General features: G+C 36.7%; 1 protein-coding gene across 1 annotated transcript in view; it reads right to left on the bottom strand.

The window, feature by feature from the left end:
- LOC150097265 (glycerophosphodiester phosphodiesterase 1) overlaps positions 1-24,943 on the bottom strand; it is a 146,873-nt gene that overhangs the window by 90,617 nt on the left and 31,313 nt on the right. Inside the window, exons 2-3 of the mRNA XM_090407682.1 lie at positions 21,882-22,057; positions 5,221-5,326 (exon numbers count right to left, since the gene is read on the bottom strand). Of these exons, the coding sequence (XP_090263808.1) occupies positions 5,221-5,326; positions 21,882-22,057 (282 nt within the window). The remainder of the gene's footprint in view (positions 1-5,220; positions 5,327-21,881; positions 22,058-24,943) is intronic.

Raw genomic sequence — 24,943 nt, 5'->3', positions numbered from 1 at the left:
AGAGATCTCATAGTTCCCCATTGTCTTTGTTTATACAGTCCAGTATTCTAATTGTGAGATGATTCCAAAATCTTTCTCCATGCTTTTCTTTCAGATGTAAAAAGTTTCTATGATTTCCCTTTGTTGTTAACACTGTTTCACAAATGCAGATTAATATCAGGAATAGATAACTTAAATAGCTTTTCTTTGGATTTTCTTGATAATATTTTGGATTTTAGGAGTTGTAAAACTGCAAAATATCCATGATTGGTATCCTCACTTCTCTACCTCAATGTATATCATTGTAATCATTAATGCTGATTCCTCCAACTTGCTCAAATATATAATTATTGATAACCAAGTTGGATTAGTCATGACAAGTCCTTGAAATACTAAACTGAAGTCTTTTCTTGGTTTATGACAAGACCTATAGACTTACTTGCCTTAATTAAATTAGATGTAGTTTGCATAACATCCTAAAGAGACCCCAAAGATAATGAGTCACCATAGAGATAATAATGTCATCACACAAACCAACAGTATGTTCTTCATTCATTTAGGTATGTAATGACTTTTTCTAATATGATATTGAAGAGAGTCAGTGAGAGAGCATCTCCTTGGAGAAGCACAGATTTTATTTCAAAACTTGAGGAATATTTCTGTAGAAAGTACACAATTTCTGTAGAAATTATGTACTTCTACAGAAATTGTGTACTTTCTACTGTAGAAAGTACATATTTCTGTAGAAAGTACACAAATTTCCATTAATATAATATTCTACTTGCAATGTCTAATGCATAGCTTTGCACTTCTTTTTTAAATAACCTAATGGACCATTTAGGACTAATGCTGCCATCACCACATTTGCCCATCTATCTCTATCGTAAGTTGTGTATGTATATGGAATATTATATGGGTGATTAGCCCCCCCCCCCACAAACTGCATCCCATCTGAAATTTAGGTGCTTGTATGCAATTCTTTGTCAAATTCATCTTTTTCTTTTTTTAAGATCTGTCAAAGTATGAAAATATGACCAGTTGTCAAATTTCCTTTGCAAAACCACACAAGTAGTCCATGACAGTATGTGAAGCACAAACATGAATTATTTTTGAGATCAGTGCAAACAGTATCTTTGTAGCAAGTGTCCAAAAGGGATACTTCTATAGTTAGTGATAAACATGGAGGTCACCTTTAAAAAATAAAAAAAATGACATAATATGACTGTATTACAATCCACAGGGATTTCTTTTTTTTTCTTTCTTTTTTTGCAATATTAGCTTCATAAATTTCAGATGTTAAGGGTGTTCCTCCAATTATTAAAAGTTCTGTAACAAGTTTATTTCTACTGGAGTTTTTCTTGTTTTTTATTGTTTTAATAGCATTCTTGACCCACCAAAAGTGATTACTCAATTGTGGGTTCTTCAACACTTCCTTCTAAACACTGCACTTGAGGTGTGAGGTTTCAACAATCTGATGGTGAAGGATTTGTTCAATAGTCTCTCAAAATATTATTTGAATTCCTCAACAATTCATTTTTTGTTGGATAATTCACATTAAAATTCCTCTTTTAATTATCTCACTGAAGACCTCTGAGTGATTTGCATTATTTTAAATTTCTTCAATTAATTTTTTCTCTGCTAGCCTTTTCCTAGACATAGCATTTTACTAGTTAAATTTCTGTGGCTCCTACAGTTTTCAGTATTCTCAGGTAGTAATAGGTCCTGTAGTATAGCCTTACCTCATTACTTTACTCTGTAGCATCTTTACATACATACTGAACCATGTTTGTTTTTTTTCTGCTGTTTGTAAAATGAAGAGTTTCTTCTACACACGGTGAGTAATAATACTTTTGTTCTCAGTCCATTTGTTTTTTTAATATCCTTACACTTAGTAATATTAAAATGAGACTCAATCATTTGTTAATAGAATCAGCCTGTACGGATTCTGCACCAGATATGCTTCCTTATCGCTTTCTCCAAATTTGCATCATTAGCAAATAATACTTCTTATAATGCTCCAGATTTTCCAGTGTCATTAATATATAAGCTAAGAAGCAGTGGTACAAACACAGATCCCTGAAAGTGACCAGTGACACCACTCACTCTCCTTTAATAATAGTGCAATGATTTACTGAATAACTGTTGTAACAAACTTTGTATGAAAATCAGCAATTAAAAGACAAAGCTATGAAAATAGGTAGAAACATAGAAAACATCAACTACAGCCTCCGCAGGCAACCCCTGGAAAAAATGAAACATTTCAACTATTCAGGTACAATTTTGAGTAAGAATGGCTAAGAGACTAAACAAAGCTGGTAATCATAGGAAATCAACTGTGAAAGTCAAAAACCAGTAGATATGGTATAAGAAAGAAATTAACCAAAACACTAAACTAGTAGTATACAAGCATGGTATTTCACCAATTTTAACTTATAGATCTGAAAGTTGACTTGGTAATAAAATAGTTAATTGAAGGACCACAGATGAAAGTTCTGAGGAAAATTAGGAAAGTGAACAGACAGTAAAGATCTGGATGGATTGGTCAAGTTAATCTGAAATATAAGATATGATAGCAATGGAGACCTGATAAACCAATTAATTTAGAAGAAAATTGTTAATAGGAAACCAGTATTACTTTAAACTCAATTATACAGTAATTATAGTAATGTCATATTACATGTGCATCTCCTTGAAGATATATAGCAGGTAATGATGATGATGACAAATGATCAAAATTTATTTCAGTACTGCTACTGAGGAGATACAGTTGATGCTTTATTTTCATGATCATTGTCATAGCTTTTAGTGTTTTCATACGAAATTTGTTGCAGGAATTTTAATTAACTTTGGTTAAAGAACTTGCAGCAAATTTACACTAAGATGAAATCATCATCTGCACAGAGTAATGAACTAAGTAAGCTCAATCCCCATCTGGACATCAGGTGTAATATTACTTTCATTAATAATTTAGCCATATAGATTATAAACAATAGTGGAGTTTCAATCCTATCTTACATTTGATTGAATATCATACCATTTTCATTATATCCTCCAATTCTCACTTCCAATTTGCAAGTGAAGTTGAAATCAGCATTATTATTCTGATTTGCAACTTCACTTATTCTGTAGAATGTGCTATTTACTGTACACAGATTTAATGTTTTTGCAATTGAAGATGAGTTAGCTGATCTCATCAGGAGAAAGCAGGTTTTTTTTCTCCCCAGATATTCTGGTTTTTCATCCTCCATACAGGCAAAATTGGCTCTAGTACACATACAATTTACAGACAAAAAGTACCATTAGTGGCAGTGGCATGTAATAATAATATATTCTGTGATTTTATAACTCTTTGTAGTTCAACTACAAAGAGTTATAATATCTGATCTAGGTGATTCATATTTAACTTAAACCCAGTTTATTCTTCAACAGTTTTTCTCCTTCAGTGATATTTCCTAGTCCCTTCAGAAGGACTTGCATAAATCTTTCTACCACAATATATCCACTATTGTGAATATATTCAAAAGAGAGGTTAACAGGTGTTTAGTGCTGTATAATCTAGAAAAGGGGCCTAGCTAGACTTCCTGGAAGTGCCCATATAAAAATAATTAATAAAGTCACTTGATTCCATTCAAAATTTGTATCATAAAATTCTTTGTTTTTATTATATTCTGATAGGAGACTGTGACCCTTGTACAACAAATACCCAGTAAATTCCTGGAATCCATTACATGTTTCCAGAAGCATTGGACACAAAGAGAAATTCAGATAAATGACTACATCCATAATATTAATATGGCATAGTCTTAGTCTGAAATACAGCATATAACCTACCAACATAATTTTCACTAATTTGTGAAAATTTAAAAGATTGAAGATGGTTTCCATATGCAATTTACACTACTTTCCAGTGCAATCCACAAAATATACAAGTAGAATTTACTGTTCGTAGAACTCTGAATTAGCAGTTCTGTACAGATTTGGACTGATTACAGGCACTCTGCCCTCTTGATATGCTTAAGATCTTTGCAATAAGGATGCATCATAACAGGTAGAGCTGAGTTGGCCAGAATATTTACAGTACTAGTAACTTATCTATGTTACTGTACTTTTAAAAGTCAGTAGCCCAAATATTAACCTATGAAAAGCAACCTCAATTAATTCAATTCGACCACTAAGCTTCAGAGTTAGGTCAATATAGTCTTTTTGGAAGCAATTCACTAGAACGTTGTGGGCTACAGATTCGTCTATTATAAAGAAATAGTGAGTGGGAAGAGTCATGATTCCACAGCTTTTTATTCTCCTCCTCCAGATTCAATATCACTGTAATTGCTGCTGAGTTTGTGAGTAATAAATATCCTATACCTTAAAAAAGAAACCAAAGTTTCCAATAAAAAAAATTAAAATTAGAAGCTAACCTTCAAATTGCTATTTAAACTATCTACCCACTAATATTCAAATATCTCAAAATGTTCACTTTCAGTATAGTGACTGTTATTAGGTGCTGGAACTAGAGAAGATGGCTTCTGCATTCAGTGCAGTTTATTAAAAAGTATTTACAATTCTATAAATAATCTGTTCTTTTATAGTTAGCATACTTCGACAAAAGTAGAATTCCCAACACATAAAAAGAAAAAGTGTACTCCATAAATGGAATATATACTACTTTTACTTTAATTCGTTTAAATGCAGCCAACTTTCATTATGGTAATGGTATTGCAGTGAAATTGTTGTTAAAATTATTGGAGGATTTTTTATAATGAACTTCCTTCCTTTAGAACAATATATATACTAAGGTGCTTTGGCCCAAAACTGTTGAAAGCTCAGTATAGCAAGAGCTGAATGTACTGATATTGTTAGACCTTCATGAAATTACAATGCTTATTGTGGTAGGTCTACTCTTGCAATCAACATGCAAATGATACCTCAACTCTCAAAGTCACTCAATATTCAGCACATCACTTATCTGCCATTCTCTATGCAAAGTTGCTCATTTCACTTATCTGATTGAATCATAGCTTTACTCTTTCTAGAAATTGCTTCTCCTTCATACTATTCAAAGAAAAATCTTCTCGGTATCATCTGAAAAACCCTTCAACCTATGGATATCGGATTGCCATAGGTTTCTCCAGTTTAAAAATAGGAGAAAAGCTTAACTTACATTTTTTATACTGCTGATAGCTACAATGGTCATACATGAAAGTTTTGTTGGTATTAAATGGATAACGTACATAAATTACTCACCCTATGGTCATATTCTTTAACATCAAAAATTATTTTCAGTCCAAGTTGCAAACATTCTTTAATTCCTTCTTCTAATGTAGGAATTTTTGTTCCTTTAAATCGATCACTATACAAAACAAATGAGCAAATGTAATTTGATTTATAAACAAAATTCATTAATTATGACTAGAGATCAATGAGATTTTAGGCAGAAATATAAAAATGATATCACTACAAATGTAGAAAATTAAATCAGTTATTATACCCCAGCTATCACTGTTAATCAGTTGGGTAGTCAACATTCATCCTCTTTATAAGGACTTATTACTAGATACTATTAGACCATATCTGGATTGCATTCACAGATATGCTTATTTGGCTTTCATTGGAGTGGAAAAAAAGACAGTGGAACCAGTGCAGAAGCGGATAACCAAGATAACACAGGTCTATGAAGTGTAAGTTATGGGGAAATTGAGGGAATGCAGATTTCAAAGATTTCAGATAGAGGAGATATGATAAAACATACAAGTTAGTAAAATTAAAGTTACCAAGAAATTATATACTTAGGTTTAATCCTTTATCCAAGTGTAAGCAAACAAAGTTTGTGCCTGAAGTATTTTCAGGATTGGGGCAACTTGTATATAGAGGCTAATGACTTCACATCACTTGCCTTAGTATTCCATAATGCAAAGCACATATCCTTGTGGACATGTATAATGTTATGCATTATGGGAACACTGCCTGGACTGGTTTCGACCTTTATTGAGGTCTCATCAATGGGAGTCAGACCCAGAGGTGATACTAAGATTGAAGTAATGCAGAGGTCATATTTTCATATATGAGTAGCCATAAGGTGTCACACCTTATTATTAAAATACTATGAGTAAGGAGTTTTTTTTTTTTTTTTTTTCTCCCCAGCATAGATGCAGCAGAAATATTTCCATACATGATAAATGGAGAGAGAACAATGGGATCATCCCTAGAAGATAAGTAGGAGAGTGGTCGACCAGAGTTCAAGGTGCTCTCCACATGCCCTGTGATGAATGAGCTATAGGCATGGAAATGTGGATGTACGTTAGTATCATATACACGGCAAGAAGGAAGATGTTCACATTTAATTTGAAGAACTGTGAATTGTATTCCTTAGGAAACAAATGGGATGGGAGATTGTCCAGAGGGTAGCAGTAGAAGGGATGAGGGAAAATAGTTTCCTCTGTGGATTTAAAGTTGAACTATGAAAGGATGTTGAGAAACTATGGCATGTATTTCAATGGATTTAACAAAGAGTGGAGGAAGGGTGATGCCAGTTCAGATGAACATTTACCATCGAATGTATTCGTAGAAAACGTCAGTAGCAGAAACTTAGTGCTGGTGTGAGAGTGGGTGGAGTGAATTTGTGAAAGATGGGTTATTAATCATCCTAACTGCTCTCGTCTGTATTAAATCAAGTAATTTTAGGGAGTCCTTAGGAGCACTGTCCCAGATGAGCAAACAATATTCAATAGTTGGGCAGATTTGTGATTTTTATAGGGTTCATAAGTCATACAACAGCACAGGTCCCAATGGAGCAAAAAGAAGATAAAATTGTCCCACTGCACAAAGGCTATGGCTATATATTATAGGCTAGTCTATCTATTTGGAGTTGTGATTAAGGTATTAGAGAGAAAAGCGTGAGAGCTAAGATACAGAAATAAGTTGATAACAGCAGTATTGTCTATGATTGTCAGCATGGGTTTGTTTCAAGGGAAGTCATGTTTTACAAATTTCATTATGCACTATAACAGGGTGACAAATGCATATACAGTGGTATACTTAGATTATGCAAATACGTTTTGGGATGAAGGGTCTGTTTAGGAGCCATTATTGTTGTTCAATTTACATATCAATGATATCAGGACAAGTTTAATTGAAAATATGCAACCATTTGCAGATGATGCATTTGGAAGAACTGTAGAGCAAGCAGATATTATGGATATACAGAATGATCTGGATAGACTGCTTGAGTGGGCAGGTAAATGGAACTATCAGTTCAATGTGGCAAAGTGTGACGTTTTGAAATTTGATAAGCAACAATAGAATGCAAAGTATACACGATGCAGCAACTTTGAAGGAGATAGAGGAAATAAGAGACAATGGGAGTGGCGATGTACAAGGAACTGAAATTCAGTTGTCACATTACACAAGTTTGTGCTAATGTAGTGCATAGTAGTAGCAGTGCTTCACATGACTTGCAGTTTAGTCGTTTTATTTTAGTTCATCATCAATTTCCTGATATATATCTTCAAGGGGTGGTGTTCAGGCTATTATGAGAGCACTACATGATTAAGTTTAGATTATTAATTTCCTATCCACAATTTTCCTCCCAATTAGTCTATTACTTGTCAGCACTCTAATATTGTCATATTCAATATTTCATGCTTCTAAGGCACTTCTGACCAAATCAATCCACCTGAACCTCTGGATCTCTTTCCTGCCATCTTGGCATTAAACACCTGTTTTGCAAACCTTTCCCCTTCCATTCTGTTTAAGTGACAATACTACTTTAGATTAGCCTTGCTACTTACACATTCTTAAATGCTAAAAATGTCAACTTCCTTTTTAATATCTTCATTTTTAATATGATTCTGCCATATTAAATAGGGGAGTGAACAATATTTCACTCTCTCTAGTCTTCAATTAAGTGATTTATTTCTAACTCAACTCTCAGATCCATAACTGAAAACTAGTTTAAACACTGTCTTGTATACTGCTAGTTTGGTGTTTTGGCTAATTTCTCTTACTCCATATAAATTTCTTTAGCTGGATACTCACCATACCAGCTTTGCTTTTACTGCAGATTTAATTTGCCATCTTCACTAAAAACTGTGCTTAAACAGCTGAAATATTTTACTTGTTTTATAGGCTCTCCATTCAGAATGCAGTTGATCGATGTTTCTGCTTATTTTTATAGTTTTGGTCTTTTTATGGCTGATTTTCATGCAAAATTTGTTACAGCTGTTATTCAATGTTAGAGAATCCTGCAGACTTGCACTAGATGTGTTTGGGAATACATATCTACATCATCTGCATAAAGCAAAGTGCTAAGTTTGACATCCCAATTCTAATATCAGGATTCATGTCACTTTCTTTCATAATATGATCCATATAGATGATGAATAAGAGTAGAGATAATGTGGATCCTTGTCTTACCCCTGATTTTACATCAAACCATTTTCCTGTATTTTCTTTAACTCTTATAACTGTTACAACTTATATATAGACTATGTATTGCCCTGTCTAATATTCTATTTACCCCATATAACTGGGGTAAATGGAATATTAGTGTTTTGAAAAGCTTTTCTCTTTGCATCTTGTCATACTCCTTTACCAGATGACAAAACTTAAATACAAATACTTGTCATATTCTCATGATTTCTCAACTATTTGTCATAAAATGAAAATCTGATCCTGGCAACCTCTATTTGGCCTGAGCCCAGCTTGTTCTTCTTAAAGTTTCTCTTCCCCAACTTTCTCAACCTCTTTTCAAATATGTTTACATAAACTTACTGGGGAGACTTAGTAGAGAAATTCCTCTAATTCTCGTATACAGCTTTATTCCCCCCCCCCGCTTTTTTTTTTTATAGACAGGAACTATTAGAGCTCGTCTCCAATCATCTGGAATTTGACCTTCTGACCCAGCCCTCTGAGTTATGCGGTGTAGCCAATGCAAAACATTTATACCTCCATATTTGAGTATTTAAGGTCAAATATGGAGGTATAAATCATCTACTCCATGCTTGTATCTTGTATCATCTACTCCAGCGGCCTTTCCACATTTCAAGTTTTTAATGGCTTTTCCTTCAAGTATCGATGTGTATTCCCTGTTGAGAGTTTTTTTTACCACCATGGTGACATGGCTTGTTTCATTTAGCAATCTTTCAAAATAATTACTCCAGACATCTAGAATATCTTTATCTTCAGTTTTTATGTCATCTTTATCATCTTTGATTCCTTTTACAATACTCTTTTCTCCATTTCTAAGTATTTTTTCAATAACCTCCAGAACATTTTGCTACCTTCCTGATATTTATTTTCTATATTCTTGCCAGTTTTCTCATCACTTCGGTTTAGCTACATTTGCACATAGCTTAGCTCTCTTACATTTTTCTCTGTATTCTTTTAGGGAATCTGCTGCCTTATTTGTTAAGAACTTTTGGTATGCTTTCTTCTTTCCCAGAACTGCTTTTGTAACTTTTGTGTCCACCATGATGTTCTTATTTTTCTATCCTTACAAATAACTTCACCACGCATCTCCCTAGCTCAATACAATAATGTCTTCACCAGTTTGCCACTAACATTCCAAGGTTTGATTTTTGTTTTCAAACTGCTTCAAATTTTCTTCAATAATGTTTGTATAGGTGAGTCTACAGTTGACCTATAAAAGCTGCTCAACTTTAATTATTTTAAAAATTTTCTTACATACTGTTCTTTTCAATGTAATATCCATTTTTACCCTGCTTAGCACTAAATAATGGTCACTTCCAATTTCAAATCCTCTGTACATGCTTGTATCTTGAACCAGCATGATGATATGATATCACTATGAACAATGATGTAGTCAATGAGGATTTTCTTATTTCAAAACACATTTCTTGTGACAATGATACGTATGGGGAAAACGACATCTAAGGTTCCTTATTTATTTATCCAGCCTGGTTGGCCGAGTGGTTAGCATGCCCGCTCTCCACCCAAAAGGCTGCAGGTTCGAATCCGGCTGTGGGCATGGATGTTTGTGATTGTCTGTGAAAATACTGGTGGCGGTAGTCAGCAATAGATGGTGTTCGTGTAGATGATGAAGGTAGTTGCGGTTGGTGGAGACGGTGAGTTGTAGAGTAGATACCCTCGATGAGTCCAAAGACTCATCGGTATCTGGAGGTGTTACGTAATAATAAATAAATAATCAATTTAGTTCATTCTTTTGAGTGTGATATTTTTGTCAACCTTCAGAATGAAGGAAATAGGGATATGACAAGAAACAGCAAGGTTGTACATGAAAATTGTGAGAGTGTGAATGTAGAAAGTGTGAATGATAGTATAAATGGTTTCTCAGAGAACAAACAAGATGAGATAGATGCATTGAGTGAGATCGCGTTGTTGAATAGTGCGATAGAAAGAGCAAAACAGCAGCTAGAGTGCATGAACAAAAGTAGACTGAATGAACCAACCAATAATAAAAGGTATGACAGGAAAAATAGACGTATGAATGTGAACACGAACAAAATGAAGGATAGAGTGCTGTATGGAGACTCGTTAGTACGAGGTGTGTTAGTAGAGGATTTGACAAAATCGTACCAACCTGGTGCGACCATAAAGGACGTAACTGCGTCTATTAGAGAGCAAAAGGAAAGGGTGAAAGAAATGATTGTTGTGGCAGGTACGAATGATTTGAAAGGAGATAAAATGGAAATGATAGAAGACCTGAATGAATTGTTTGAGGTAGCAAAAGAAAAGAGTGAGAGAGTTAGAATGATTAGTCTTTTGCCACGGTATGACAGTGAAATGTTTAAAAGGAGGGCTATAATTGCAAATGATTTTATGCGTGGGTTATGTATGACGAGTGGTGTGGAATTTGTGGATGTGTGGAGTGAGTTTGATGGGCGAAAGGATCTATATAAGATGGATGGCTTGCATTTGAATGGTTACGGTGTAAGAAGACTTGAGAAAGTGTTGCTGAATGTAGTGGATGTGCAAATTCAGGGAAACTAGATTTGTTAGGGAGGGGGGGAGTAGAGATACAGTCCTTATGGAGGCAGTTGAATGTAAGAATGAATATAATATGCCAGAGCAAATAAGGACAACAAATCTAAGTGGGATAGTTAATATAAGGCATCAAGGTAGGGTTGGGGCTAATGGGGGTCTTAAATTCATGTACACTAATACTAGGAGTATTAGGAACAAGAAGGAAGAGTTTTTGGCCATGGTTGGCACTTCCAGACGACAGGTTATAGGTATTAGTGAAACATGGCTGACTGTAGATGATATAACTAGTGGGATTGAATGTGATGGGTATAGTGTGTTCAGGAATGACAGAGAGAATAAAATGGGGGGAGGAGTATTGTTGATGATAGCTGATGAGCTCCAGCCAAGGAGAATAGAAGTTGAATTGCAGGATAGAGAAAAGAGCACATTTGAGGCCATTTGGTGCGAGATTGTGGCTAGCAGAACTAAATATACAATTGGGTGCTGCTATAGACCAGGTGATGGGAAAGATGGTGGTGACAGTATGCACAAGCAAATAGAAGAAATGGGTGGAAGGAGGGTGATTATTATGGGAGATTTCAACTATGGTCGCATTGATTGGAGTGAGGAGAGGACACACGGGAGGAAGGAACAGGATTTTATGCGGTTATTAAGGGATAACTATCTGCGACAGCATGTAATGGAAAATACTAGGGGTCAGAGAGTGCTTGACCTAGTAATTACATCTGAGGATTTGGCTGTAACAAATATGACCACATTGCCACCAATCGGTGAGAGTGATCATAGGGTCTTAACTTGGGAGGTGGCTAAAGGTGTAGAATTTTCAATTAAGACAAGGTACATGTGGAATTATCGGGCTGGAAAGTATGACAAGCTTAGGAGTTTGATTGGTTCAGTGCCATGGCATGTACAACTGCAAGGACTAGAAGTTGATAGCGCATGGGAGGTAGTTAAGAAGTGCTTGCATGAAGCAATGGCTGACCGTATACCTAGAGTCCAAATAATAAATCAAGTAGGGGTTAAATGGATGAATAACACCATTAAGCTTGAGTTGCTAAAAAAGAAACAACTATGGAGGTAATTTAAGGAGAAGGGTGACCGGCAGGCACATGAACGGTATAAAGCGCAGGCCTGAAGGGTGACGAGTGTGGTAAGAAAAGCAAAAAAGGATTACGAAAGAACATTGGCCATGCAGGCTAAAGAGAATCCTAAACAGTTTTTTAGATATGTAGCAAGTAAAAGGAAAAATGTACATGGCAGATTGATTTTAAAGAATGCCGATGGTAGGGAGGTAACTGAATCAGTTGAGATAGTTGAGTTACTGAGTGAGCACTTTGCAAAAGTATATCATCCAGGTGGTGACATTGCAGAAACGAATAAACCAGTAGATTATACGGGAATTGTGGTTAATGAAGTGGAGGTGAGTAGTCTATTGCATAACCTTAATGTCAATACATCTGTGGGATTGGATGGTATACCAGCTCGTGTTGTACGAGAAGCAGCTAAAGAATTGTCAGTACCCTTGACCATTTTGTTTAATTTGAGTCTCGGGTCTGGGTTAGTCCCGAGCAGGTGGAAAGAGGGGAAAATAGTTCCACTGCATAAAGGTGGTTCCAAGACTGCTGTTGTAAATTACCGACCGATTAGCATATCAGGAATCATTGTCAAGGTCTTAGAGAAAATAGTCAAGAGGAAAATACAAGATTGGATAGAAGAAAATGGGATACTGTATCGGGGACAGCATGGTTTTGTGAAGGGTAGGTCATGCCTCAGTAACTTGCTCACGTATTATAACACAGTGACGGCTGAACTGGATAAGGGTAATGGGTTTACGGTGATTCTACTAGACCTTGCCAAGGCCTTTGACAGGATTCCACATGGAATTCTAATCAGTAAATTGCAGCATATGGGAATGGACATAGGGTTGGTGAGATGGATAGGAGGGTGGTTGACAGAGAGATATCAGAGAGTGGTTTACTCGGGAGTAGAGTCCACAAGACGGCCTGTGACTAGTGGAGTGCCACAAGGATCTGTTCTTGGACCACTGCTGTTTAATTTGTTCATAAATGATATAGGAAATGATCTGAGAGGAACAGTTCATTTGTTTGCGGATGATGCGAAGTTGGGTAGGGCAATAGTGAATGCAGATGACGTCAAAATTTTGCAGGATGATTTGGATAGATTGGAGGTCTGGGCTAAGGAGAATGGATGTCAGTTTAATGTGGCAAAATGTAAGGTTATGCATTTTGGGGTGAAAAGATTGGCGGCAGTTTACTGCATTGGTGGAACCCTGCTCCAGGAAATTGATGAGGCACGTGATTTAGGAGTGTTGGTAGATAAGGAATTGAAATTTAGGGGACACATTGCAAAAGTGACCAAAACAGCACATCAAATCACTTGGTTGCTGAAGAATACGTTGACAAGCAGGTTATTGTTCCTCTCTATCGAGCCTTGATAAGACCCCATCTAGACTACCGTGCTCAGATTTGGTCACCTAGGTTTCTTCTTGATGGGGAGGAGGTGGAGAGGATCCAGAGGCGAGTGACCAAGATGATAGCAGGTCTGTGGAATGAACCGTATGAGAACAGGTTGAGGATTTGTGGGTTGCAAAAATTGGTTGATAGGTGGAGGAGGGGAGATATGATTGAGACATTCAAATTACTGAAAGGTTTCTATAAAATTAATTCAGAAGATATTTTTGAGAACAGGGCTGGTTGTGGGAGGACTAGAAGACATCCATGGAAACTGGGCAAAAGTGTGGTTAGTAAAGGTGTTAGAGCTGTTCTTTACTTTTAGAGTAGTGAATGAGTGGAATGCGCTCCCTGAGTCTGTGGTGGATGCCGTGACAGTGAATGAGTTTAAGGCGAGGTATGATAGATACTGTATGAATGTCAAATAGTTGTGATGAATATGATTTGGGGCCTCCCTCGATGAGTCTAATGACTCCCTGGAGTTGCCCGTAATAATAATAGTTATTCACTGAGTTAGACATGAAGGATTTCATACAATGTCATGTGTGTTTGATATATTCATTGCCAAGAGTGAATGCTTTATGGTATGAAAGTGAGAGTGTGTTGGAAATGTTTCATGTGCAAGATATGAGTGCTGTGTGGAAAGCAGGAGAAGAAAAGTAATTAAATATTAGTAATGTAAGCAGGATAGTGAAAGTGTTGTAGAGAATGTGATAGGAGCAAACGATAGTGCACAAAAGAGGAATGTGAGTAAAACAGAAGTGTCTAAAGGTAAAAGATGAGATGAAATATGATGTGTAGTGCTTCACAGCACAAAATGTGGTTTAAAGTGACTGAAGTATGGCATGCAATATAACAGGAGGGGAACAATGGAAGAAAAAGTGAATAAGAAAAGTACAAAAATAATTTAATTTATATTCTTATCTACATTGTTCATTTCCTTAAGTGATTTAGTAATGCCTGTCTATGAGAATGTCTGTATAAGCCTGTCTACGAGAATACAAAAATATGAGAAATTGGGAGTATGAAGAAGGTATTGTATGGCGATTCAATGATAAGAGGTGCACTTAATGAGAAAGTGACAAAAGAATGTTTTGGAAGTGTAAAGATCAAGGCTACTGAAAGAGAAGTGAAAGAATTAATTACTTTTTTTCTGGCACAAATGATTTAAAAGGTAAAAAATATGTAATGGGAGATCAGATATGAAACAGTTGGTGACAGAAACAAAACAGAAGAGTGTGAAAGTAAAGAGCTATGATTGCTAATAAGTTAATGAGAAGAATGTGCAAGAAGAATGTATGCAGTTTATAGATGTATGGAATGAATTTAATGCACAAAAGGACTTCTATCTAATGGATTGTATTTGAATCGTTCTGGAGTTAGATGTTTAGAGAGATTATTGTTCAGTGACAGGTTAGAAATACAAATATAGGAAATCTAGAAATATTAGGAGAGATAAAGTCAGGTGTGGGTTCAACCACTCCCTAAGACAAGTAAGCATGTGCACAGAAATGTTTATGCAATAATAAATGCAGTTTCACAGGTTTCAAATCTAAATGGGTTGGTAATGGCATTACAAAAGAGTAACTGTGGATCCAAAAGGATGTTGAACTGTATATATGTGAATGCCAGAAGTATCAAAAATAAAAGAGAGGAGTTTTGGGCATAATTCAGCTCTACTTGGCCAAAACTTATAGGCATCAATGAGACCTGGTTGACAATGACATAGTTATGGGGATAAAATGTAAGGAGGCATTGCAATTTCAGGGTGGATAGAGGGAATAGGATAAGAGGTAGGATACTGTCAATGACTAAAGAACTTGAACCAACAAAACAGAAGTTAAGGATATTAAGTCGGGGGGGGGATGTTCATTCGAGGTTATCTAGTGCGAGACAAGAGGCCAGTAGAACAAAATATATTGTTGGTTGCTGCTATAGAGTAGTGGTCTGCAGAAAGATGTGGATGATATACATTAGCAGATAAGCACAAATGGTGCAGGCCGAGCGATTATTATGGGGAACTTCAAAAGGATGGAATTAAAATTTATATAGTCAGTAAGGGATAATTACTTGCAACAGCATGTTGCAGAGGGGGAAAATGGTTTGAGGATATTGGATCTGGTATTTGCATCACATGATGCATCCATAATCAAGGTGGACACAGCCTCAAATTGGGGAAAGTGACCATGCATGCAGTCACTCTCTGGGAAGGGGAGTAATCACTCAACATGTGGAATTCTCTATGAAAAAATATGTTTTTATTTAATAAAAAACAACTTCTTAAGAGATGAAGTCCTTTAAAAAACACAGACACTGCACCGTTAATCAGTTTATGGAACTTCGACTGACTTTTTCTTTTTAAAAAAATAGGAGTCTTGGATGAGTACATCTGTTGCATGACAAGTAGGATTTCGCTTAACTTGTTGAGCCCTGTTTGTAATGGTGTTACACAAATTATCCCCGCTGGAACAAGAACTTTTATCCCCATTCTGTTCAAAATTCCTATCCAATATCCAAGCCATGATTTTCCAAGAGGTATGCCAAAGTAGTCCAAGAAAAAAAGAAAAACCATGCAAGTCACTTGAGGCATGGACTTCAGCTTCATTCGTGGCCTACACCAATGCTCACAATACTTGTAAAACAATCATTATGATGGCTAATGATGACCTCATTATTTCAAAGTAAATAACTCATACTTTGAAAGTGCTAAATGTAGAAAATTTGTCTCCTGTACCAATCTTCTGGCCCATTAAAAAGTTCATATTTATATATATATTACTCACACACACACAAGAGGCAGAAACGCATATAAAAATTAAATATCATGCAGGAGCAGGAGTAATCTTCTTAAACTACTGGAGGTTGTAGTCCTTTGGAAATACTTCATGAGAGAGGCTGTTTCACAGAATTATGGTTGACAGAATGAAACATGACTGGGAGTAGCAGGTTCACAGTTAGTATGCAGTTCGAATGTAAGGTATGTTGAGCAGCTGCTGCTTGAATTCATGTAGATCTGGCAGAAATGGGAGGCATAACAGATACTGGTTCTGCTGAACAGTGGCGATTAAAATATCTGTAGAAGAGAATGTAGAAACTGATCTTCTATGGGAAAGTGGCTGAAGAGAACCTGTAAAAGAACTGCTCTTTGCTGAAGAGCATAAAGAATTTTTAGGGAGATCATAGGTACACCACCCCAAACATAAGAGCATTATTCCAAGGTTGGCCAGATTTGGGATTTATACAGAGTAGGTAATTGGGCAGAAGAGAAGTATCATCTTAAGCAGAAAAAGGATGCCAAGTTTCTTGAAGCTGATGATGCCAGGAAAGGTTTGGAGTATGAGGCAGTCTGAGAAGAGAGAGAGGGTCTTGATTGCTCAGCTGCACATTATCAAAAGCAAGTGGAGAAGATCTGATGTCTTTTTTTTTTGTGAGAAAAAAAGCAAAATTGTGTTTTGGAAGCACTGAAGTTAACTAGGTTGTTTTTTTATCCCAGTCATGGATATTAGAGATCAGCATTCAGGGATCACTTATTACAGATGATCTAGAATGAGATGTTTGTGCATTGCAAGGCTTGTCATAAGAGTAGGATGAGTGCAGAGTGCTATCAAAAAAAAAAAAATGAACAGGATTTGAAGTTAAGTCATTTATATGAATCTGGAAGATGGTAGGTGAAATGACAGAGCCCTGAGGGACATTTGCATTAATAGGAAAATCTGAACAAGGACACCATCCACCATTACATATAGGGATCGATCTCAGAGGACTCAGGAAATCCAATTACACAAGGATGAAGGCAGTCCACATGACAATTTGTTGAGAAGCATTCCAATGCCAGACTCTATAAAATGCCTTGGAGATGTCAAGTGCAATGAAACATGGTTCTCCAAACCTTTCCATGAAATGAGTCTCAAGGTGTATGATGTAGGTCAGGAGATCTCTTGTGGATCTAGATTAGAGAAATTCATGCTGGTAGTTACTACTGTTGATAACCATCTCCATTACTTTGAACAAAATCGAGGTGCTCACATGGCTGACCACAACCTGAGTGGTGATCAGCCATATGAGGACTTCTTGTAAGGAAGGATATAGGTGGAATTAATCACATGGCTGGTTGGTAATTATGGAAAACTCAGAAGATGATAATAATAACTATCATTGACTTCCATGGAGTCAAAGGACTCATAGTAGGAGGTCTATCCTCTCTCATGCCAAAATATCATCAAAACATGCTTCGAACCCATTCACAGTTTCCACACTCACCACACTTTGAGGCAATACATTCCACTTGCCAATCACTCTCTGTGCAAAGAACCTGCTTTTCACTCCCCTGCTCACATCCTACTTATACAGCTTCCATAGATGGCCTCCAGTTCTACCCTTATTTCACTCTACTCTATGAAATATGTTTTCCACATTAATCTGGTAACAACTCCTCACCAACTTTTATGTCTCAATCATATTCCCCTCTTTTTCTCTTTGCTTCCTTCGAAATTTCTCCATTAATTGTATACTCTGCATCCCAATCTTGCCTATCAAATTTCGAGACCTTGAGTCAAACTAACAATCAGTGCAGTGACACCATCCATCATCTCCAGAAGCAAAAAAATTCAAAGAAGCACCGTTGGTAAAAAAAATTACAGCCACCATCTTCTGGAACCAAAAAGAGATTTTGCTCATTGATTATCTTCAGCGAGGAATGACAATTAATGCCCATGCATATTGTGAAATGCTGAAGAAACTAGACAAAATTCAGAACAAAAGATAAAGAATGCTGTTTCCAGGGATTGTGCTTTTGCATGACAACGTGTGAGTTCACACTGCAAGTTGAACTGTCCAGGAAATTCAGAAGTTTGGGTGGGAACTTTTCGCAACCCATTCTACAGTCCCAATCTCACACCCGGTGACTACCATCTCAGCAGTTTGAAGAAGATGAAGAACTGAAGAACAGTGCGACTCAGTGGTTGAATTCGCTGGCAGCAGACTTTTTTGATGTGGGTATGAAGAAGCTGGTGCTAGAATAGCAAAAATGCCTAGAAGTTGTATATATGTATGTAGGCATTTTAGCAATATAATAAATCTTTTTTTTTTTTAATTGTTGACCAGACCTTACTTTCTGGAAGCACCTTGTAATTAAATGAGTCAGAGTTATATAACAGATTAGTGAGTTAGATAGGAGAATGACTATCTGACAGGTATTAGCAGGTTGTGTGTGAAGGAAAATGGAGAGGAATGGCATCCCAAATGAGGGAAGTCAATAGTTTTGTGTCGTTAAGGATCTATTTTGAGGCTATTACTTTTCTTTTTGACTCCCACTCACAAAAGACTGTAAACCTACACTTTAGTACTCTACCCCAAATACTTTTCATTTATGTTTTTTATTTTTTATTTGCTTTTATATAGTCCAGAAGTGGTTGATAAAAATTCAAACACAGAGCTTTTACAAACCATTTCAGGCCTCTGGTAAGTTGGATGGTGGGCTCACACCAGGCAATGAAATTCATCTCTCACTTATGGGCATGAATGTTTGTATGAATGTCTCTAGAGATTAAAACCTGCAACCTGTTGGTTGAAAAGTGGGCACAGTAATCACTTGGCCAATCAGGTTGATAAAACTACATTAATGATACTGGTAGAGGTTTAAATGGACAGCTGTTTAAACTGAACTGCTCTCCACTGGACCTCACTGAGAATTTTTAGTGAGGTTTTAGGTGCACCACCCTAAACATGTAAGCAGTATTCTAAGGATGTGGATTTGGAATTTGTTTAGAGTTAGTAGCTAGGTGAGAACCTCTGGAGTTGAGTTAGTATAGACAAGTCCTTTGGTTGGAAAGCCCTGGATTCGATCCCATCTATGGTGAGAGGAAGCTTTATCTGGTGTTTTCAATCAAATGATGAGGTAGCTGGTCTCATATGAAAGTGGAGGGATTTTCGTTTCTTTCATCCATGGGGCAAACTGGCCCATGAACAGACATAATAAATTTAGTTTAATCCTTTATCCAAGTGTGAGCAAACAAAGTTTGCGCCTGAAAGTATCTTCAGGACTGGGATAAGGTGGTACAACACCAGGACAACTCGTTGCAAAGGTGGAGCAAGCTACCAACACTCCTACCTCAGTATCTCCCATAATGCAAAACACATCTCCTTGCGGATATGTCTAATGTTATGCATTAAGGGAAGGGCCACTACCCAGACTAGTTTCGACCTTTATTGAGGTCTCTTCAGTGGGAGCCAGGCTCAAGTGGAGATACCAGGCAGAAGCATTAGCAGGTCATCTCTATCTATAGGAGTTGCCAATTGGTGTGCCACCCTTTTTTTAATAAATTACTCTGGATTTAGAGAAAGATGTTGAAAGTTTATTTTTCACTTGGTTAGAGTATAATAAATTTAGTTTAATCCTTTATCCAAGTGTGAGCAAACAAAGTTTGCGGCTGAAAGTATCTTCAGGACTGGGGTAAGGTGGTACAACACCAGGGCAACTCGTTGCAAAGGTGGAGCAAGTTACCAACACTCCTAGCTTGCTCCACCTTTGCAACGAGTTGCCCTGGTGTTGTACCACCTTACCCCAGTCCTGAAGATACTTTCAGCCGCAAACTTTGTTTGCTCACACTTGGATAAAGGATTAAACTAAATTTATTATACTCTAACCAAGTGAAAAAATAAACTTTCAACATGAACAGACATATCTAAGACATAGGATACTAATTGTGAAATGGGAGAAATTAGAGCCTCACCATCTTTTGGGTGCATGACATGCAATATTTTCTACTGCACATTATGGATCTCAGGTAAAGATCCATAATAGTCAACCTCCTGGATGGAGATGGCACTTCATAGGACAGAACAGCAGCTGGATAAATGAAAAACAGCATCTTGAGCAGAAGAGAATACCCAGTTTTACTTTTTTATGCCAGGAGAGGTTGGAGGTTTAAATGTTAGTCCAAGCAGAGAGAGGCAGAGAGATCTGATATCTTGTTATCTGTGTATTACTGAGAGTAGGGATAGGTGAGCTGAGATCCCTTCTGCAAGAGAAAAGGCAAGACTATGTTTTGGTTGCACTGAGGTTAATCAGAATGTCTTTACCCCATTGAAGAATGGTATGGAGATCAATGTTTAAGGCACTAGTTGAAGATGATCTTGAAGCACAGGATGTCTGAACACTGCACAGTTTGTCAAATAAATAAGATGAATGGAGAGTACTATCATCAGCAAAGCTGAGAATAGGATTAGTGGTGAGTGAAGTAGGTCATTTATATATAGTATAGTAGAAAGAAGAGAGGTAATATTACAGAGCCCTGAGACAATCCTGCATTGGTAGCAAAACTTCAAGCGAGAGAGCAATCTGCCATGATATACAGTGAATGACTTCAGAGAAAGCTGGCTACTCAATTACAGAGGGTAGCAAATAGACCAAATGATGGCAATTTGCTTAGCAGGTCTCAATTCCAAACACAATCAAAAGCTCTGGAAATCTCGAGAACAACAACATGTTTCTCTGAATCGTTCCATGGCACAACTGAGTTGATCTACCAATTTAATGCTGCAGAGTGTAAAATTTTAAATTCAAAAGGCAGGGATGGGATGTAGAGCATACAGTTGATCGAGATACCCGTCAACTGTATTGCTACTGAGGGTAATGGTACACAAGGACCTGAAATTCAGGGACCTAGATTACTAGAAATGAAGAAAGTTACAATGCATTATGTCTGCTGATATTAAAACGTATTAAGGATAATGGCATATACACATAAAAGGCCAATGATTCCACTGAATTAAGATGATCTGGTAACTTGGTTTTCAAGGAGAAGATATGCATACTGGAAAGGGTCCAGAGGAAAGTGACTAAGGTGGAATCAGGTATCGGAAATATTAGGTATGAGGACAAATTGAGGAAATGACATATGCTGACAGGATGAATGATATGACTGAACCATAAATTAGTAATATAGATAAAAAACATTTCATCCACAGAATGAAGGGGGGGGGGATTAAGAGATATTTGTATGCTGAGTGAAAGGGAATGCTAAACGGCATAGCAAGAGCTGTATCAAGGAATGAATTTAAGGTATACAGTTCAATGAGGTTTGTGTGCAACAATGGAAACTTCCTATCATGGACATGGTTTTATCATCATCATCATTACTGGTGGATAATAAAACAATGGAAATCTATAACATAATAGTGCTGTTGGTGGGCCAACGATTATGTAAACTGAGAATCCTGCTCTGGAGAACAAATGCAAATTTTTTACATCATTTAAGGCATGATGCAGTATTAAAATTATGTAAATAATGATAAAATAATCTACCACATTATAAATCATATATATAAATTTTTTATCTAGTGAAAATTATTCAAGTTCTAATAGAAACTGACAACAACGCTCTCATTTTAACAAATCAGAGAGCTGCTGTTTTCAATAAAATATGGATGAATGCTGTTTAACCAAATACTGATTGTAAATATATGACTAACCTGTACACATGCCTTGCTGCTGCATCTAGCTTGCGTACTTCCTCAAATGTAAGATCACCAATTCTTCCAAATCCATCTGTTGTTCTCTCTACTGTGTCATCATGAAAAAGAACTGCTATATTGTCTTTTGTAAAGGACATATCAAATTCAATCCCATCAGCACCATTATTCTTGGCCTAAAAAAAAATTATATACTAAGTTCGGTTGTTAAACATAATTTAAGGTTAGATATATAATTCTGCTCCTTGAAGGCATCTGAAAATAGGATTCAACTTGAAACAAATATCACAATATATCCATATGAAATGTTATTTATTTATTATATACATATTAATAGAGGTCTGGTAGAATACTAGAGAAGGACATTTATAAAGACTAGAAGATGGATGAATCATTAAAAGATCTTCTGACAGAGGATGGGAAGGAATAGATTGAGGATAAAATAGGCAATGATTTGAGGGTACAAGAGCTAATGGACTCTTTTTTTGGAAGGTGAGAGGCATTGGTGATGCCCTAATGACAGAATGGATAGGCAGCTGACCCAAGAGGAGTATCCATGGAATTATGGAAGTGACACAGTCTACTAAGAATAATAAAAATGGTAAATCAAGTTGTAGAAGGTGATGCAACTTCTGACCTGCTGATTAACATATATAACTCCTATCTTTAAAAAGGGTAATAAGAATGCCCCATCAAATTACAAGGGATGATGGTCTCTCCATGAGTGGAATAAGTAAAATTATAACAAAAAGGTAAGAGAACAGTATTGCCTTCTGTGTCAAAAAGAAGCTGATTTTACTGCTATTGAGTAATGATAATATTTTCATCTTAAAAAGAAAGAAAAAAAAAGAGAGAGAGAATGACCTCTCCATTGCTTCTGCCTTGGTATCTCCACTTCTGGGTAGTGGCCCCTCCCTTAATGCATAGCATTACACATATCCACAAGGAGATGTGCTTTGCATTATGGGAGATACTGAGACAGGAGTGATGAGAGCTTGGTCCACCTTTGCTACGAGTTGACTCAGTCTTGAAGTATCTTCAGGCACAAACTTTGTTTGCTAACACTCGGATAAAGGATTAAACTAAATTTATTATAAAGAGAGAGATCTTAGAAGAAAAGAAAAAGAAATGCCAAAGCAGCAGGAAACACATTTGACTTTTATGGATCTCAAGAAGGCCTATGATTCTGTCTTCATTAGCAAATTCTGGGGGATCGATGAGGCAGATGAATATGAGTGAGTAGATCATCAGTTTGATTAAGAGGATATATAGAAGCTGCAGCACAGCTGTTAAGTGGAGGAAAACTGGTACTGCTGAATTAACACATCCAAAGGCATAAGACAAGAAGGTAGGTGTCACCAACCCTGTCTAAGTCCTCACAATGCAGTGCTGCTACATTGGAGTGCTTCACATAGAGCTATGAGAATTGAGATGGGGGGGGGAGAGATATCATTCATTTGCTACTGTTTGGGGTAACAATAATTTTATGATAAGAAAACCCGTTTATGTTTATAGTATAAAAGGCCTAAAAGTTAATTTCACCAAGACAAAATATTTCATGGTTGAAAGAGAAGGCAGAGACTTAGAACAATGCTACGGTAAAGTTAAGGAAGTAGATAATTTCAAATACTTGGAATTGATTATTCATAAATCAGGAACATGTGAAAAAGAGGTAGATGCATGAGGAGTATAAGGAGCAGGCCAGGAAGATGACTCAGTTGGTAAGGGCAGCAAAAGTGGAGTATGAGAAGCAATTAGCCAATCAAGCTCAGAAAAATTCTAGTGAGTTCTTTCAATATGTGGGAAGTAGAAGAAAAAATGACTATGGGATACAGGAGAATGATGCTAGTTGATGACACTGGCAGACTGGTAACCAATGCAGAGAATATAGTCTAATTATTCAATGCTCGGTGTATTTCATTCTTATAAAGACAACATCAGGAGAATCTGGAGTGTAGATAATAACAATATGGCAGAGGACAGACTGATGGTGAATGAGCAGGAAGTACATAAGGAATTAAGAAAACTTGATGTTAATCAAGTTTGCTTAATTCCTTATATATGCCACGTGCCTTGAGGGAATGTCCTATGGAATTAATGGCACCTTTGCAGCAACAATTTAACAAGTCCTTCAACAGGGTGAGTCCCAAAGGAATGGAAGGTAGGAAAAATTATTGCACTTCACAAAGGGGAGGGGAGTAAGACTAAGGTTATAAATTATAATCCAGTCTGTGTCTGGGGTTGTTGTTAAGGTATTAGAGAAGTTGGTAAGGACTAGGATTCAAAAGTGAGTTGATAATAACAGTATTCTTTATAATGGTCAGCATGAGTTTGTTAAACTCTGCATTGGGATCCTTAGGGGTCTCATTCCAGTCCCAAGCCTGGATAAAGGAGAAGGGTCGATCAGATGAGTGTCGATGCTCTGACCGTAAAGAAAAAACATGATTGTTATCTGATGCCTATACAACCAACAGCTACAACATGCCGGCTCGGGCATCGCCCGGATAAACAAGGCCCGCGATACCAATCGAGCGATCGGGGTTGGATCGAAAAGTGGGATACCGAAAGGAAACCGAAACTGAAACTAAGAGAACTGTTATCAGTAGGAACATAGAATGTGTGGACACTCTGGACGTCAGGAAAATTAGAACTACTTAGTGAGGAAATGAAGAGATATCGGTGGGATATACTAGGATTGGCAGAGATGAGATGGACATCATCTGGAGAGATCAATGGATGCGAAGTAATATGGTCAGGACATGACACCATGCACGAAGCAGGAGTTGGCTTCCTTCTCAGCAAAAGAGCTCGAGAGGCACTGTTAGGCTACAAACCAGTAAATGAACGAATCACAGTAGCAAAATTTCAGGTAAAGCCATTCAACATATCAATAGCCCAGATATATGCACCCACATCTGACAGCACAGATGAGGATATTGACTTATTCTACAAAGATCTGACAGAGACAATAGAAACAATACCAAAGTAAGATGTGCTAATTATTGAAGGAGTTTGGAATGCCAAAGTTGGAATAGATAATGATGGTTGGGAAAAAGTCATGG

The sequence above is a fragment of the Typopeltis vanoorti genome, chromosome 17 (assembly GCF_054136105.1).
Source record: "Typopeltis vanoorti isolate ZY-2024b chromosome 17, IOZ_Tvanoo_1.0, whole genome shotgun sequence".
Taxonomy (NCBI): Eukaryota; Metazoa; Arthropoda; class Arachnida; order Uropygi; family Thelyphonidae; genus Typopeltis; species Typopeltis vanoorti.
The sequence above is the reverse complement of the archived record's forward strand: the minus strand, read 5'-3'. Positions and strand labels throughout refer to the sequence as shown.